Source organism: Scyliorhinus torazame, chromosome 9, assembly GCF_047496885.1.
Source record: "Scyliorhinus torazame isolate Kashiwa2021f chromosome 9, sScyTor2.1, whole genome shotgun sequence".
Classification (NCBI taxonomy): Eukaryota; Metazoa; Chordata; class Chondrichthyes; order Carcharhiniformes; family Scyliorhinidae; genus Scyliorhinus; species Scyliorhinus torazame.
Genome location: NC_092715.1, coordinates 102467034 through 102485529, shown reverse-complemented (window position 1 = coordinate 102485529; position 18496 = coordinate 102467034). Strand labels below are relative to the sequence as shown.

At 50.6% G+C, this 18496-nt stretch overlaps 1 protein-coding gene across 1 annotated transcript in view; it reads left to right on the top strand.

The window, feature by feature from the left end:
• Nucleotides 1–18496, top strand: part of LOC140429409 (protein limb expression 1 homolog) — a 73708-nt gene that overhangs the window by 41886 nt on the left and 13326 nt on the right. Inside the window, exon 3 of the mRNA XM_072516349.1 lies at nt 18086–18226. Within this exon, the coding sequence (XP_072372450.1) occupies nt 18086–18226 (141 nt within the window). The remainder of the gene's footprint in view (nt 1–18085; nt 18227–18496) is intronic.

Sequence of the window (18496 nt, the reverse complement as noted above, 5' to 3'; positions counted from 1 at the left end):
GCACACCCAAACTTTGCAGGAGGAATTGGATAAATATCAGGAGTGCAGTGGGCCATTTGTTTAATGTTGCTGCTCCCAGTCTGAAAGCGACAAAGCTACTTGTAGCATCCCAATGCCAGATGCTGCATTTTGTTTAAAAACGGACCTTATATTTGGGTTCACACACACAAACTGCGGAGAAAACCAGGGCAACTATTCTTCCCCTAACATTTGCAAATGTTAGTGTGGTGAATGTATAATTACTGATAATTCACCAGTATTATGTTATGTTATGTTATTAACCCTGTGGGCTCCACCTATGGGCCATTGTGTGGCTTCACCCACAGGGGGATATGTTGGGGCATGTACGGGCTCCGCCCATGGCTCCACCCCTTTAGAAGAAGTATAACAGCAGCTGACCTGCAGGGCCGCCTTCAGTATTGTACAGTCGCAGGCAGGCACAGTTCTAAGCTGATTAAAACCATGGTTTACTTCTCCACGTGTCTTCGAGTGAATTGATGGTCGCATCAGTTAGTTTGAATGAACCGTAGAATATCCCAGGTTGATCTGTTTTTTTCTCTGTACTGCTATGAGAGGTTTCACTGTGCACCTGTTCCAGACAGTTTGGTCAAAAATTTGAATAAAGTCCATGTAAATCCCCAATTATATTCCTTTGAAATGATAAATCATGAAACAACCTCAGAACTGGAAGTATTTGATGTGAACGACAAAATGTCACCACAGTCCCAGAGGCTGCTCTCCCATTGAGAGAGAGCTGACCGTGGTGATTTAACCTGAGGACCACCATACCTCAGGCAAGAGGCAAGGTTGAGAAGGTCTTCATGAATAACATCAGCAGTACAGGAATTGGACCCACGCTGTTGGCAGCACTCTGCATCACATTTCAGCCAACTGAGCGAACTGACCCCACAAAATGGGTATCAAAACCATTATTTACTAACAACCTTTTGTTCAAATGAATGAATCATACTGGACTGGCATCCAATTCTTATAAAGCACATTTTCTTTGTAAATCTGCTCTCTATCATTTGAAATTCAGTGCTTTATAACTTATTGCAACACGTTATTCAGATCGGCACGAAGCAAAACCAATTTGCCACATTTTTATCTTGTCACGTTTCCACAGAAGTTACATTTCAATTTAAATTGTGAGCTGGATTTACGTGACCTCTCCAACACCGCTGCCAGGTTTGAAGGTCAGAGGTCAGGGGCTCGTAAAATGTAGCATGTGGCCTTCCCAGCTGACCTTGGTCTGAATCCAACTTCACAGTGGGTGCCTGCCCTTGGGCCTATTGAGGCCCTTAAGTGGTCAATTATTGACCACCTGAGTACCTCATTGCGTCTCTGCTGCTATTTTACCCCCAGCAGGGGGGGAAGGACATGTCAGATTGGTAACTCAACAGATTTTACTGTACAGACTGGTGTCAGGCACGGATGGGCAGAGTCTCCTTTGGTGGGTCCCCTGTGCTTATTGGAGGCATTCCCTTCCCCAAGGTCATACCCCTTTTAACCCTTGCCCCCCCCCCTCATCTTCCCCCACCCCCTCCGCCTCTCAAACCTGATCCCCACCCTCCTCATCACCTCACTGGAGTCTGCCAGCTAGGTCCAGCCAATACCCTGGACTTACCTTGACATGCAGCTCCATAATCCCCTCTTGTATAAGGACAGCGACTAGGGCTTTTCACAGCAACTTCATACTTGTGACAATAAAAGGTTATTATTAGTGGGCTGGTTTACCTCAGTGGGCTAGACAGCTGATTTGTGATGCAGAACAAAACCAGTAGTGCGGCTTCAATTCCCATACCAGCCTACCCGAACAGGCGCTGGAATGTGGCAACTAGTGGCTTTTCACAGTAACTTCATACTTGTGAGAATAAAAGATTATTATTATTATTACTATTATTATTAATGTGGGTTCCAGAACTGCACACAATACTCTAGCTGTGGCCTAACCAATGTTTTATACAGTTCCAGCATAACCTCCCTGCTCTTAAGCTCTAAGCCTCGGCTAATAAAGACAATTATGCCAAATGCCTTCTTAACCATTATATCTTTGCCTATGGCAATGATCTGCAGTGGAGAACAACAAAAAATACATTAAGTCGAAGCTATGTCTATCAGGAAACCACAGTTTCAAGTGTGCTGCTCTCAACACCAAGTTGAAGGCATTCTCACTCTGCTGGCTGAATAGTCCAGCCTCGCTCCCCTGCAATAACTGACTTTCGGTTAGAACTTGCAGTTCAGGCACTTCTTTGGCCTTGGCCTCCTCCCGAGCATTGAAATTCTCCTTATTTTGCATTATAAAGTGGCAACATAATGGCATGTCAAGAGACACTTAACTCCCTTGTCCCACGAACTGGCCTGACATTTAGCCTCGTATCAAATCCCCTTATCAGGCACAACGGTCACATAATCTTGTCTCTCTTGCATGTGATCCTGATGATGGCTATTCATTTCCCAACCTGGCCTCTCTCATAAGAGGCCCTATGTTGCAAATCCACATCACCACTTACCTTGCTGATTGGAGGAGGTCATTCATCTATTTATGGCAGTGGACCCAAGTTTATGACTGGACCCTATGACTACTCACCTCCTCTATGATTTGCTTTCAGGCCAGTCAAGTGGGTGGGTCATGAGGCTGCTCTTTGTCTATATACAGCCGTGTTGTTGAAGTTGGCTTTGGGGAGGCAGTGGGGGCTGGATCTGGGGGACAAAGAGGATGATTTGTCAGGTGAAAGGAGGAGTGATGTGGGAATATTATATCTTAGGTAGCCACAAAGAAAAAAGGTATAGAGGTGTCCACACTCTGGAATCTTTCAAACACAATGAGAGGTTTATTAAGAGGTGTTGCTCTGGGTGGCACGGTGGTGCAGTCATTAGCACTGCTGCCATACGGTGCCATGGACCCGGGTTCGATCCCAACCCCGGGTCACTGTCCGTGTGGAATTTGCACATCGTCCCTGAGTCTGCGTGGGTTTCACCCCCACACCCCAAAGATATGCAGGGTAGGTGCCCCCCACCGCCGCGCGAATCGCGCCATGCCGCCCCAACCCCTGCACGCGATTCTCCCACCCCCCGGAAACCAGCGGTACGCGATTCACACTGGGCCGCTCGGAGAACCGGCGAGCGACGATTCTCCGGCCGGATGGGCCGAGCAGCCGCTATGACAGGGCAGGTTCCCGCCGGCGCCGTCCACCACTGGTCGCTGCCAGCGGGAACTGTGCGGGAACGCTGGGGGGGGTGGCCTGTGGGGGAGGGAGGGGGGTCCTTCACTGGGGTGGCCTCCGTTGGGGTCTGGCCCGTGATCAGGGCCCACCGATTGGCGGGCCGGTCTCTCCCCCCCCCCCCCCCCCCCCCCCGGGCCTACCTCCTTCCACGCGCGGCCCCAGAACACCGGCACAATGTTGGTGAGGGGCCGGCGTGCATAAGATGTTCCCCGTGCATGCGCAGGATGGCGCGGTCCAACTGTGCATGCGTAGGATTGGGCTGCCCCAACTGCACATGTGCGGGTTGGCGCGGCGCCCATTTGGTGCCGTGTAAGGACGCTGGAGCGGCGTGAACCGCTCCAGCGCAGTGCTGGCCCCCTCTGGGGGCCAGAATAGGTCGTGCCCGGGCCCTGTTTGCGCCATCGTGAAACACGACGCCGTTCACAAAGGCGCAAACACTTGGCCTCCATATCGGAGAATCGCCCCCTAGGTGTTGCTCACACAATGTAAAATGGAGAACTGCAAAGCCTGTGCAAACACTCTGCTGACATCACTACACATTACGTGATGCTTCACCAGAAGGAATGTATTCTCTGATACATAACAGGGATTAATTGATGGGACCTGTCAAGGGGATGGAGGCTGTGAGTCAGAAAGAAATTAACTAAATTTTCTAAAGGGTTCTGTAATCAAAGTTGGCACTAATTCTCTCTACCTGCAGAACTGGATACTTGCATATCTGGGTCTTTAATCCCCCTCTCCAACTGAAATTGAGTCAGGTGTGGACACTTCCCATTTCCCAGCCTGGCATCTCTCCCCACTTGCAAAGTCCCTTGGCTTGATATCCTCATGATTGGATTGGATTGGATTATTGTCACGTGTACCGAGGTACAGTGGAAAGTATTGTTCTGAGTGCAGATCATTCCTTACATGAAAAGAAAATACATGAAAAGGGCAAACATAAAATACACAATGTAAATACATAGGCACAGGCATCGGGTAAGCATACAGGAGTGTAGTACTACTTAGAAGAGATCAGATCAGTCCATAAGTCCATCAGTCCATAAGTGAGTTGAATAGGAGTCTGGTAACAGTGAGGAAGAAGCTGTTTTTGAATCTATTAGTGCGTGTTCTCAGACTTTTGTATCTCCTGCCCAATGGAAGAAGTTGGAAGAGTGAGTAAGCCGGGTGGGAGGGGTCTTTGATTATGCTGCCCACTTTCCCAAGGCAGCAGGGGGTGTAGACAGAGTCAATGGATGGGAGGTGGGTGTCATGATATTCAAACACACACATCATGATAGACACACCAACAGACAAATCAGAACACACAACACCACAACCAATCACAGAAAGATATAAAAGCACAAACACGACACCTGGTGGTCAGTATTAGCTGGAGACGAGGACCAGGACAGACCTGCTACACGACACACTCAGGGAGACAGCACGTGCAGAGTATCCAGAACGAACTGTATATAAGAGTTAAAATAAAATAGAGTTGTACCACATACAACTGTGTTGGCTCATCTGTGCACCAGAGAACCCAACACCACATGGTACAGGAGTGGATCGATACCTGCCGGCATACCTCAGTGTACAGAGACAACCAGCAGTGCCCAGGCAAAATGTTAGAGCTCCCGGTTCCGCAGCCGCTCCAGTGCCACGGCGATCTACGCGAAAACTGGCGGCGATTCCGGCAAGTGTTCGAATTGTTCCTGGTGGCAGCTGAACTCCAAGACCTGGATGATAGCGAAAAAATTGAATTTCTCCTCACCATCGCCGGTGCAAGGGCAAGAGAAATATTCACAAGGTTCAGGTTCTTCAGGAGGCAGCAAAGGTATGATTACCAGGCAGTCCTGGACAAATTCTCCAAGTACTGTGAAGAAAACGCAATCCAATCGGCAAGTAAAGGTAAGAAAAGCGGCAGTACTCACCTCGTGGTCGGGATCCCGGAGCCCGAATTCCCAGAGGCCGAAATCCCGGGCCTGAGAGAGGGCTGGGTCGAGGTCGGCGGCCATCTTGCTAAAGGTATCACGCTAGCACAGTTGCGCGAGCAGTGCGCAGAACCGGAAGTTTCGTTTGCGCATGCGCGAGATGCTGCGCATGCGCAGTCAAGAAAACGGCCATCGGTAAAGGAACAGCGATCTGAGCATGCGCAGTCGCTTCCTACGTGCTACATACCGAGCGTCAGGATGTCAGAGGCCCCAGACTGCACCAATTTAAAGGGGAAATGTCCCAAATCCAATTTAAAAGGGAAACGTCCCAAATCAAAAAAAAACAAAAATCTGTTAAAGCTGTAAACCAACCTTCCCTCACCTGGAATGACAGCACATTGCCGCAAATTGACCCAGGAGATGGATTTGACCTCCGAAGAACCCTCCGACAAGCAGTTACCTACGCACAAGCCGATGATTCCGACCTCGAATACTTCGATGACGATCTTTACAGTGTTTCCGGACCTCGCGAGCCCAATGATAGCTCCGTGGTCCTATACGACTATGACTCGGACGAACCTTTCGTGTTACACATTGGCGGCCCCCACATTGAATCCGACGCAGATGCGGATTCATTTTTCGGATTTGAGGATCTTCAACCCAGCAGATATGACGTCCCAACTTATCAGTACCGGATGATGCTGCAGCCTGACATTAACAGACAGGGAGCGCTGCAAGCACACGGAGAGCGCCCTGCTGCCACACAGAGCGTGGTCCACGTCCCGCTCAATGTTCCCGACTCTATGAAAGAAGACATGCAAGACTCCAGAGCGCAGTCCTCGCATGAACCAGAAGTGACTCCAGAGTCACAAGCCTCCACAGCAAGCTCGTGGACAGACTCCACAGTTGCAGAAACGCAAGACTCCAGAGCGCAGTCCTTGCACGAACAAGAAGTGACTCCAGTGTCACAAGCCTCCACAGAGAGCTCGTGGGCAGCCTCCACGATAGAAGCAACGCAAGACTCCAGAGCGCAGTCCTTGCACGAACAAGAAGTGACTCCAGTGTCACAAGCCTCCACAGAGAGCTCGTGGACAGCCTCCACGATAGAAGCAATGCAAGACTCCAATGTGCGGTCCTTGCAGGAACAAGACCATGAGGGTCTAGCAACCTCTCCTGACCAACCAGCGGCAGACGATGCAAGTCTGCCATGCTCACGTGAACAGCAAGAAGGCTATAACAGCCTACCATGCTCCACTACACAGCAGCATGACCATGACGGTCTCTCATGCTACAATGAAGTGCATAGCGCTGAAGACTGTTCAAGCCCAACTGAAGACAAGCCAAAGGAATCGCCTCTTCCAAGCCCAAAGAAAAAAGGTTTATGCGCTGACCTTCAGGATCATTATAGCCGAACAGAGATTAATAATGCTGCACGGTCACAGAAGGATGCTGAGGATTTGCTAAAGAAATTAATTGAATGTTTAACTTGCAAGGAGCAGACTGAGAATTGCCAGTGTTTTAGTACGGATCGAAAAAATGGACAAGACATTGATCCTCAGGTAATGGAAATAACACAACCTGAATCATATCTACAGCAGGGACAAATGTCTCCCTTCAACACAACGCCGCAAAGTCCCAACTTCGGAGACCAGCAGTTAGTCAGTAATGACTCTTCAAACCTTGAGGGGAACATTAATTGCATTGAACCTATACACACTCCACTGATAAATGAGCAGAACATTGGAGCAAGAATCCTGAGGACATCAACATCGAGTAGCCAGATAACGAATTTAAAACCCGCAGCAGTTTCAAGTGAACCAAGTGTGCTTTCCACTAATGGTGAAGATGCAGATAAGGTCGACCCGATTATCCATTGTACCACACTAACCCCAGTGATTAAGCAGTTATGTATGGGGAATATAATGTGGGCAATTGAGAACAGTAAAAGAGAGACTGTGACCATGCCAGTCCCAGCAAAATCAGACCCAGAGACCATGAAGGCATGTACATTAGACAAAGATACATATGAGGTACCTGAGAAGAAAAGTGAAACGGAATGTTCTTTGGAAAATAGTACAATGTCGATAGAAACATTGGATCCTATATTCGAGACCATACATATGGGAGAATTTGGGGGTAATAAACAAGGTTCTGCAATGTCTGGGGGAAGATTTAAAATTCCAAAGGAGAAAAGCCCAAATGAAGGACAACGGCAAGACAATGACAGTCCACCGACATGGTGTGCACCACCAGATGAAAACTCTGACAATTTACCCAACCCTAGTGAACAGCAAGCTGCTAATGAGGATCTATCCACGGGATGTGAGACGAGTGACGACAGCATCCCACTTCCCATGCAAAAGGTGCAAGGTGACAGACCTCACCTAGTGCGTACCGAGGCACTCGACGATCACGGTGGGACCACTGATGACTGCGGTGGCGGTGCACCGCTTCCACCCTCGATGGCTCGAGCCTCTCCACTGGTCGGTGCATTCCTGCATGTTCCGACTCCAGAAGTGCAGCTTCAGGGAATCTCGGCTGCCTCCAGTGAACCTGTTGGGACTCCGGACGGGGAGCATCGACGGAAGGCAGACCGGACTCCAGATGGGGAGCAGCCAAGCGCCGACTCTGATTCGCGCACGCCAGACCTTGCTCCGGACGGGCGGTGTCGCGGCCTCGGTGATGGCACGCTCAGGGTGACGGCGGATGCCACGGCGACAGGGAATGGATCGCGTGGCAGTCCCACTGGGTCGGCAGTGGCGACCAGCACCGGCAGTCCAAGATGGACACACCAATTCGCGCCATCGCCAGACGTTGATGCGAGCAACAATTCTCTCTCCAAGGCGACATGCTTCGACGTTTCTCTGCGGAGTCGCCCTTCCGGCACAGCAGGTGGCCGGAACCAACGTGCACGGTCTTGGCCAACTTCCACATCTGGCACAGTCATCGCCTTGCATGATATTAGTGATGGTGCTTCTTCGATGGCAACGACCCATCGGCTACAAGATGCCGTCCACCACAAACATAAAAAGAAAAAAGACTCCACCTTGTTCCTGGCATGCAGGGCGGATGGATTGGTGCGTAGGCGCAATCAGCGAGCTTTGCGCCGCCTTCCACGCTCGCAACTGAACCGTACGCACACGCCGGATCCTCCACTGGTTCCCAAGGATGACTTCGTGGAGATGCCACGGATCATGCCCCTTCCATCGCCACCAGAACCAAACCACAGCCAAGGCAACACTAACAAAGATGTTGAATGGTATATTTGCACGAATGAAAAACCAAGCACTGCACGATGTACAACAAATGGAAAAGTAGAGACTTCGGCAACAGCATCACCTCCAACAGTCCAAGGTGAACCAGTGTGAACCCAAATCTCCACAGCTGAACCGGCTTGAGGACCAGCCTATTCTTGAGGCGGTCACCCATTAGACTGGACTTATAACGCTGTTCATACGTTCAAAAAGTCAAACACTTCTGTATTATAACCTGTTGTTGTTTATCGTTCCAGATATCGTCTGACCGGACCACTGTTCAAGTTGTTTTTTTTTCTCGCATTCATGATTTGTTATGGTACAACCTTGTTAGTGTGACGCACCCGACATCGCCCCATGTAAATAGTTACGTCATATACACACGCTGTACACAACACACACACTCTTAGATGCACTCACGACACGATTATATTTATAACCACGTAGGCACATATCTTTGTAAAAAGGGGGGATGTCATGATATTCAAACACACACATCATGATAGACACACCAACAGACAAATCAGAACACACAACACCACAACCAATCACAGAAAGATATAAAAGCACAAACACGACACCTGGTGGTCAGTATTAGCTGGAGACGAGGACCAGGACAGACCTGCTACACGACACACTCAGGGAGACAGCACGTGCAGAGTATCCAGAATGAACTGTATATAAGAGTTAAAATAAAATAGAGTTGTACCACATACAACTGTGTTGGCTCATCTGTGCACCAGAGAACCCAACACCACAGTGGGTTTGTGTGATGGACTGGGCTGTGTTCTCAACTCTCTGAAGTTTCTTGCGGTCCTGGGCCGAGCAGTTGCCATACCAGGCTGTGATGCAGCCAGATAGGATGCTTACTATGGTAAAAGTTGCTAAGAGTCAATGTGGACATGCTGAATTTCCTTAGTTTCCTGAGGAAATATAGGTGCTGTTGTGGCTTTCTTGATCGTGGCGTCGACATCGGTGGACCAGGATAGATTTTTGGTGATGTGCACCCCTCGGAATTTGAAGCTGTCAATCATCTCCACCTTGGCCCCATTGATGCAGACAAGGGTGTGTACAGTACTTTGCTTCCTGAAGTCAATGACCAGTTCTTTATGTTTGCTGACATTGAGGGAGAGACTGTTGTCGTTACACCACTCCACTAGATCCTCTAATGAGAGGCCCTATGATGATAATCCACATCATCACTTTGATTACAAATCGTCCACCTGCATGCCAACTATGTAGCATAATTACACAATGCAATTTGCATCATAATTGCGTGCGTTTGGCTCCTGGCACATGAGCAGAAGTGATGTCCATTTTGGGTCTCACCACCAGGAACCGCGCTCTTCGTATTAAATTCCTTCCACAGAATCATTTTTGGCTCAGAAAGAGGTCTTTTGGCCCATCAGGTCTACACCAGCTCCCTGAAGAGAAATTGTGTCAATCCCACTCCCCCACTTAAGCCTTGTAGCCCCTGCCAGTTTATTTCCTTGAAGTGCTCATCCAATTTTCCTTGAAATCATTGATTGTCTCCGCTTCCATCAACCTCGTGGTTCCAGGTCATTATCACACACAGAATCAAAAGGTTCTTCATCAAATCCTCTGCATCTCTTATCCAAAACCTGGGGCGGGATTCTCCGACCCCCCGCCAGGTCGGGAATCACCGGGGGCTGGCGTGAATCCTGCCCCCGCTGTGTCCCGAAGTCTCCGCAACCAGAGATTCGGCGGGGGCGGGAATCACGCCGCGCCGGTCGGCGGGCCCACCCCCACCGATTCTCCGGCCCGGGATGGGCCGAAGTCCCGCTACTGGAATGCCTGTCCCGCCAGCGTGGATTAAATCACCTTTTGAACGGTGGGACAAGATGGCGCGGGCGAGCTCCAGGGTCCTGGGGGGGGGGGGGTTGGGGCGAGGCGATCTGGCCCCGGGGGGTGCCCCCACGGTGGCCTGGCCCGCAATCGGGGCCCACCGATCCGCGGGTGGGCCTGTGCCGTGGGGGCACTCTTTTTCTTCCGCCTTCACCATGGTCTTCACTATGGTGGAGGCAGAAGAGACCCTCTCCCCTTCGCATGCGCGAGGATGACATCAGCAGCCGCTGACGCTCCCGCGTATATGTGGACCTGCGTCGCCCGGCGAAGACCTTTCGGCCCTGGCTGGCGTGGCGCCAAAGGCCTTTCCCGCCAGCCAGTGGAGCGGAAACCGCTACGGCGCGGGCCTAACCCCTCAAGGTGAGGGCTTGACCCCTAAAGGTGCGGAGACTTCCGCGCCTTTGGGGCGGCCCGACTCCGGAGTGGCTCCCGCCATTCCATTACGCCGGGACCCCCCGTCCCGCCGGGTAGGGGAGAATCCCGCCCCTTGAATCTGTTTCCCCTAGTTCTTGTACAATCAGTTTGAGAACAGTTTTTCATTGTCCACCTTATCCAAACCTATCATAATCTTGAACACCATTATTTAACCTCCCCTCCATCTCCTTCGTCCTAAGTAAAACAACTCCAGCTTCTCCAACTTGTGACTAAAATCCCCATCTCTGGAACCATTCTGGTAAATTTCCTGTACGCCCTCTCAAGGACCCTCACATCCTTCTCGAAGTGTGGTGGCCAGAACTGGACGCAATATTCTAGTTGTGGCTTAACCAGAGTTACTTAAAGATTCAGCTTAACTTTGCACTGGGAGCTGCTTCCAGGTTCCAGTTCCCAGCTGCCTGCTGCACCTAGATGCAAAATGGAAAATTCCAGTTGGCCTCTTTTAGTTTGCCTTAAATCATCCTTAACAAGCCTGATTGGCGACCCAGTGTATGTGCGCATGTAACCCTGCCATCCATCGATCTCGCTTCCATGAAAACGACCCAGGAGCGAGATACAGCCGGGCAAACCTGTCAACGAGCTATACCCTGTAATTGGCATCCAACCACCTCTCTTGCATGCTCCAGCTGGGCCTAAAAATCAAGTCTTAAGTCGGTTTGTCTGTGTGCAACTTCAAACCCATTTCTTTAGCCTAAGTATTTTTATGCAAAGAAATGTACTTCCTTAAGAAAAGATTGTAAACAAAAATGAATTAGAATGTGCCAAAAGTTACTTTAGTGTGGGTTGTACTGAGCTGCCTGTGTGATGAAAAGTTGTTATCAGGGATCTATTCAGGTATGTCAGTTCCAGGGGTTGGTATTAAGACTACTCCTCTTTATGATATATACTAATCAATTGGACCTGGGTATACAGAATATAATTTCAAAGTCTGCAGATGGCACAGGATTCAGAAAAGTAAACAATGAAAAATACAGTCACAAATGTCAGGAGGACGTAGACTTGTGAAATGGACAGGCAGATTTAATTTAACGTGGAGATGTTTGAAGGGTTGCATTTGGGAGGGAGAATGAGGAGGGCAAAGTAAACTAATACAATTTTGAAACAGTTGCAGAGACATTTGGAGATTCAGGTACTGATATTTTTTTAAGGTTACAGGACTACTTAATAAAGCTGCTAAGGAAAATGGGTGCTTGGCTTTGTAAATATACACATAAAGTTCAAATACATGGAAGTGATGCTAAACCTTCATATGCCATCCTCTGAGCTCAGCTGGAGTATTATGTCCAATCACTTTACATAATTTAGGATGTCAAGGCCTTGGAGTATATATAGTAGAATGGTACCAAGGATGTCGGACTTCAGGGGCGGGATTCTCCGCTGGTGCGATTTACCGTTTTGCCGGCGCCTGTGGGTTTCCCGACGGCGTGGGGCTGCCCCACAGTGGGAAACCCCATTGACTGACCGGAGTAACGGAGAATCCCGCCGGCGGGTCGGGGCAGAAAGGTGGCGCGCGGGGCGGAGAATCCAGTCCCAGTTGTGTGGAGTGACCAGTGAAGCTGAAATTGTCCTTAGACATGGGCAAATTAAGGTATAAATCAGGTTAATGCGCATGCATGTAAATACATGGTTAATAAGATTAGTGAGTTACAGATTGACATGTGGAAATGTGGGCGGGATTCTCGGTTTCAGAGACCATGGTGGGATTCTACGATTGCCAATGGCAAAATCGTGTTCGCGATTGGCTGGAGAATCCGTTTTTACTTTGAAATCGGGAGCGGCGTTGTTTTTCGGATGCTCCACCCCCTCAAAAACGGCGTAATCGCTGAATACTCCGCACGCCGTTGGGACGGCCTCAGGACGCCACTTGAGGCCCTCCCCGATGCTCTGCCCTGATGGGCCGACTTCTTGATGGTGTCGGTCATGTGTGCTCACAGTTTTTGGTGACATTGCGTGGCAGCTGCGGACTGTGTCCAGCGCCGCCAGAGTCGGGGGGGGGGAGCCGTTCCACCTGGCTGGGGGGCTTCGGCGGGGGCTGGGGGGACAGGTGGGGGTGGTCCAGGATTGGCGAGGGGAGTTACGGGGGGGCACTATCTGGCAGGCCGGGTCCACGCGCGGCCATCGCAGTTCGCACACAGCCAGGACCGGACAGCAGACCCAGCCATTCTCCGGCCATTTTTGGCGGGGCAGCCAGAAGTTTCACCCGGCGCCGCTGTTAGCCCCTCACTAGTCCCAGAATTGGCGAAGATTCGGCGCCAATTCTGGCGTTGTAAAACGCCACTGTTTCCACGCCGGCGTCGGCACTTAGCCGCAAGATCGGAGAATCCAACCCTAAGTGTTGACACCAGGACAGAATCGGTGGACTTCTACGACATCATAATTGGTGCTGCTCCCGGACCAATTCACCAACCGTTAATGGGCCACACCAGTGCCACGTGGAACACGGTCAATTCCAATGAAAAACGGTGTCAGATTCGCTCTGGTCGGGATTGACACATCGAGGGGATGACAAGCTGCAGCCGCATATAAGCATTCCACTCCCCACACGCAGCCAACAAGATGGCAGCACAGAAAGCGCCACCCTGGTTTGCGGACGCAGAGCTGGACACCCTGCTAGACGCCATGGAGGAGAGGCGGGCTACCCTCTATCCGGGGGTGGGGGGGGAGAATGAGGTTGTCACCAACTGTACACCAGACCTGTGCTGGAAAAAACTGCACAAGCTCCGCAGGTTTGCTAGGGTGAGAATGTAGCACTATGCCCCGGCACTAGCTCCCGTCCCACAGACCCGTAACCGCCAACCCCCCCCACTCCCCAACGGGAGTCCGACCAAACCTTCACCCTGCATCACATTCCAGCACCCATACCAGGTGCCCTGGCCACGAAGGCCACCAGCTACCCACCCCTTGTGCTGTATGCGTCTGTCTGTCTAACACTGCGATTTTGTTCCCCCGCACCCCCAAGGGAAGGCGGCCCAAATCCAGGAGAGGGAAAGACTGGAGGGGGACTGCCGGACCTGCGGCCCTCTCACTACAGCAGACCAGTGGGCACTGAACCTGGTTGGTGGTCTGGAGAGAGGGCTGTCACCGGGGCGGAGGTCGGCATCGGGCGAGCAAGCGAGACCCCACTGAGTTGCGGTTCCCCATGGCATGTGTGTCACCACCCCCACACCCATCTCCACCAGCACCCCCACATGACCCCACACCCCCGCACTGCCCTCAGCACCACCTGCCACCCCAACCTGCGAGCCAATCATGCGTCATGACTTGTCTCTTGCAGGATTTCCTGGCGATGAGGCAGGTCCCTCTGGCGTTCCCTGCCCTCGGCCCCAACCACAACGCCAACCTCAAGCAGATAGCAGCGAGGAAGAGGACACGGACAGCGATGGGAGACCTCGAACCACAGCCCGAGACACCCTGCAGCACCAGTCCGGGGACGACATTGACTTCCCGACACTGCTGTCTCCACCCTCCACCATCCCGGTGACACTAACCTCGGTTAGGCAATTTAGTGAAGAGACTCCCCTTGTAGCCATGTCTCCGTGATGCCCACAACATCGGACCCGCCACTTTCAATATGCACAACAAGCCCATTCACCTTGTATCATATTCTGTGCACATTTAGGTACCACACCCTCAGTCCTGTGTTGACTGCCCCCTTTCTCATCGTTGTCCCCTTTTTTGCTGTGCCTGAAATTGGATTCCTGCTGCTTTCTACACTCTCTGCTCTATTATGCGCTCTGGAGACTTTACTAACATCTTCTGTGCCCTCGGCCCCTTTAACTACTTTAAAGTCTCATCATTAACCTGCACTCTCACCTTCCCCTTTAACTTTGATTTTCTAATTTTCCATACAACTGAAACCCCCCCCCCACTATTTAGTTTAAAGCTCTATCTACAGCCCTAGTTATGCGATTCGCCAGGACTCTGGTGTCGCAGCATGATTCAGGTGAAGACCGTCACATCGGAAAAGCTCCCTCCTTCCCCAGTACTGGTGCCAATGTCCCATGAATTCACACCCATTTCTCCAACACCAATCTTTGAGCCACACATTTCCCCCTTTAATCTTATTGACCCTGCGCAAATTGACTCGTGGCTCAGGTAGTAATCCAGAGATTATTACCTTTTAGGTTCTGCTTTTTAATTTAGTCTCTAGTGCTCGTATTCCTTCAGCAGAATATCTATTCTTGTTTTATCTATGTCATTGATACCTACGTGGACCGCGACAACTGGATCATTACCCTCCCAATCCAAATTCCTCTGCAGCCCAGATGAGATATTCCAAACCTGAGCACCAGGCAGGCAACACAGCCTTTGGGACTCTCAATCCTGGTCACGGAGAACTGTGCCAATGCCCCTAACTATACTATCCCCAATTACGACTGCATTTCTTTTCTCTCTCCCCACTTGAATGGCTCTCTATGTCACGGTGCTGCAGCCAGTTTGCTCATCCTTCCTGCAGTCCCCGTTCCTATCCACACAGGGAGCAAGAATCTCGTACCTGTTGGACAAGGTCAAGGGCTGAGGCTCCTGCAACCCTACCTCCTTGATCCTTCTACCTGCCTCATTCACAGTCACACCCTCTTGTCCCTGACCACTGGTCATATTCAAGTTAGTTAGTCTAAAGGGTGTGACTGTCTCCTGGAACACAGTGTCCAGGTACCTCTCCTCCTTCCTGATGTGTCGCAGCGTCCGAAGCTCAGACTCCAGTTCATTAACACTGAGCCAGAGTTCTTCGAGTAACCAACACTTACTACAGATGTGGAAACTGGGAACCACCGCTCCCACATCATGCAGAAACACACTTCACCTGGCCCTGCATCTCCATTTTATTTAATTAGATTTAACTTGTTTTTTAAAAACTTCCAGCTAGTTTTAGCCTTCAAATCTATAAAATATTTATCTTTTTTACCTTTAATCTGAAAGCAGTTTAAAATAGGTCATGCATATTACAGTCAATTACCAGCCAATTAACTTATCGTTTTCCTATAGACGTCTCTCCTGGATTGTTTTTCAAACTCTTTTTCTAAAATGTATGTTATTCCAAATTTCTATAAAAGGTTACAAAACATAAACAATTCGTGGAGCAAACTTCCCAACAAACAACTATACAGTTTATGCAATTTTTCCCTTTCTCACCCCCCTTTTCCCTCCACCTCTCACCCCTCCCCCTGCCACGAAAAGCTCCTCAAACACAGCCACAAACATCCCCCACCTTGCCTCAAAACCCTCCGCTGGACCCATTAATTCGTACCTGATCTTTTCCAGCCAAAGAAAGTTAGAGAGATCACCCAGCCAGGCCGCTGCCCCGGTGGCGATGCCGACCGCCACTCCAACAGAATTCTTCGCCGGGCAATCAGAGAGGCGAAGGCCACAACGTCGGCCTCCCTCCCCTCCAATAGCTCCGGCTTCTCCGATATTCCAAATATCGCCACCAAAGAGTCCGGATCCACCTCCTCCCCCACTATCCTTGTTAGCGCCGCAGACTCTCCCGCCCAGAATCTCTCCAACTTTTTGAAGCCCCAGGACATATGCACGTGATTCTGTGGTCCCCGCCCACACATCTCACACTCATCTGCTACTCCCTGGAAGAACCCACTCATTCTTGCCTGAGTCATGTGTACCCTGTGTAGGACTTTGAACCGTGTCAGGCTCATCCTTGCACACGAGGAGGTTGCATTTACCCTTCGAAATGCCTCACTCCATACTCCCCAGTTTACCTCCCCTCCCAGCTCCCCCTCCTACTTCCCCTTAATCTTCACCACCTGCTTACCTCCCTGCTCTCCTCATTCAAAACTGCTCTTTTAAAATCTTCGCTCTGACTCTCAGCTCCCGCTCTTTTTAAATCTCCCTCCTCAGTATGCTGGGCTGGAAATGTGTTACTCACAGGGAGGGGCGTCAGATGGGGTGGACATACCCAGAGCCCCAAGGTGGAGGGTCCCGTGCTGCATTCCTACCGATTCTCTTCCCTTCGGGTGTCCGGGGGCTCCTGGGCTCTTCCATGGGACAGAGGGGCAGCTGGAGTGAGATACAGATGCCCCAAGAGCTTCATGCGCTCACAGTCGTGTATTCCCAGCGGTGCCTTCACCATGGCATTGAAGCCCTGCACCATTGACCTCATACCCTCAGCTATGGAGGTCATGAGTTGAGCCATGGAGTGGGCATTCCTCCCCGTGGACTGCACCAAGGTCTCCACTGTGGATGCCACCCTCACAGTGTTGGCTTCATTGCATTGGAGTGATGAGATCATCTCCTCGGACAGAAGGCGATGGGGCTCCTGCAGTCAACCTTGCAGTCCGCCGAGTGATGCCGGCATCCCTTCCTGATGCCTTTGCAGTTCCAGCAGCTCTGGGACAACCGGACCCAGAGGAATATCATCAGCCAGGGGCTCAGCAGAATACTGGTCTCCAGCATCCTTCTAAGTGCCAGATCCCTGGGACATTCCTTCCACCACCTGCTGTGGATCATCAGCTGTGAGGTGCTCACCAGTGAGTGACCGAAAAGAATGCCTACTAGTCAATCCCGCTGAGGCGTGAGAATCTGTACTGGTGGAGGATGTGGGTGACAAGATTTTGACGCCTGGAGAGATGGGCCAAGGGTTTGAAGGTTGGCTTGTGGAAGAAAGTGACAGAAGCATCATACTAGTTGTGCACTGAGGTGAACATATTGCTGCTACAATTCACCACTGTATTGTATTGTATTATGTTGATGCCCTTGTGGGCTCCGCCCCCTCGGGGTAGTATATAGATCTGCAGCCTGTAGGCGGCACTCAGTACAGAGCAGTCGCAGACAGGCACAGATCTAGCTTATTAAAACCACTGTTTACTTCTACTAATCGTCTCGTGTGAATTGATGGTCGCATCATGCACAAAGGTGTTTATTGTGTGTAACAATTCCCCACTCCCCCGCCATGTCACGTGTGCTGACTATGAGACGCGGGGCGGGGGGGGGGGGGGGGGGGTCTACTCATTTGTGCCACCCGGTGTAGGTCGTTCCAGTCCTCCTGATCACACCCCCGGCACATCCACCTTGTCCCAGGCAGCACTTTTTCCAGAGAATTGCTCCCCCAATCTGTGCTTAGTCTGCCCACTATAGAGCTTTGGGGGCAGCAAATACATTAAGCCAAATCAAAAGTATATGTAAATCTCTGCTTCACCCAAAAGGGATATTTGTGGCAGATGGTGAAGTGGGAGGGGTAAAATGACAAGTGTTGCACCTACTGTGCTTGCATGAATGGGAAGGCATTGCGGGAGGTGACTGAGGAGCGGACCAGGGTGTTAAGAAGGAAATGGTCCTTCAGAATGCTGGAAGGGGAGTTATTGGCTAACCTTTTTTCCTCTGGCATTTATGTCATCTTGTTAGTTCTGTTAACTGGCATTATCATTCCTCTGTACAGTACTGTTCAACTAAGGCAGAAGCCAGACGAGATGCAGCCAGAGTAGCCCTGGTAAACTCTGTCTTCAATGAACAGCCATCGCGTATAATCACAATGGAATTTATCAGAAACAGCATAGAAGAAGCAGCTGCTTCAGTCAGTGTAAGTAAACTACTTTGCATTGATTTCTCTTTAACTAGCAATCACCGTTATGCACAGAAATCCCGGCCAATGCAAGGCAACTTCGTTTTGGATGGCACAGTGGCACAGCGGTTAGCACTGCTGCCTCACAGAGCCAAGAACCAGGGTTCGATTCCAGTTTTGAGTGACTGTCTGTGTGGATCATGCTAAATTGCCCCTTAGTGTCCAAAATGTTAGGTGGGGTTACAGGGATAGGATAGGGGAGTGGGTTGGTGCAGGCTCGATTGGCTG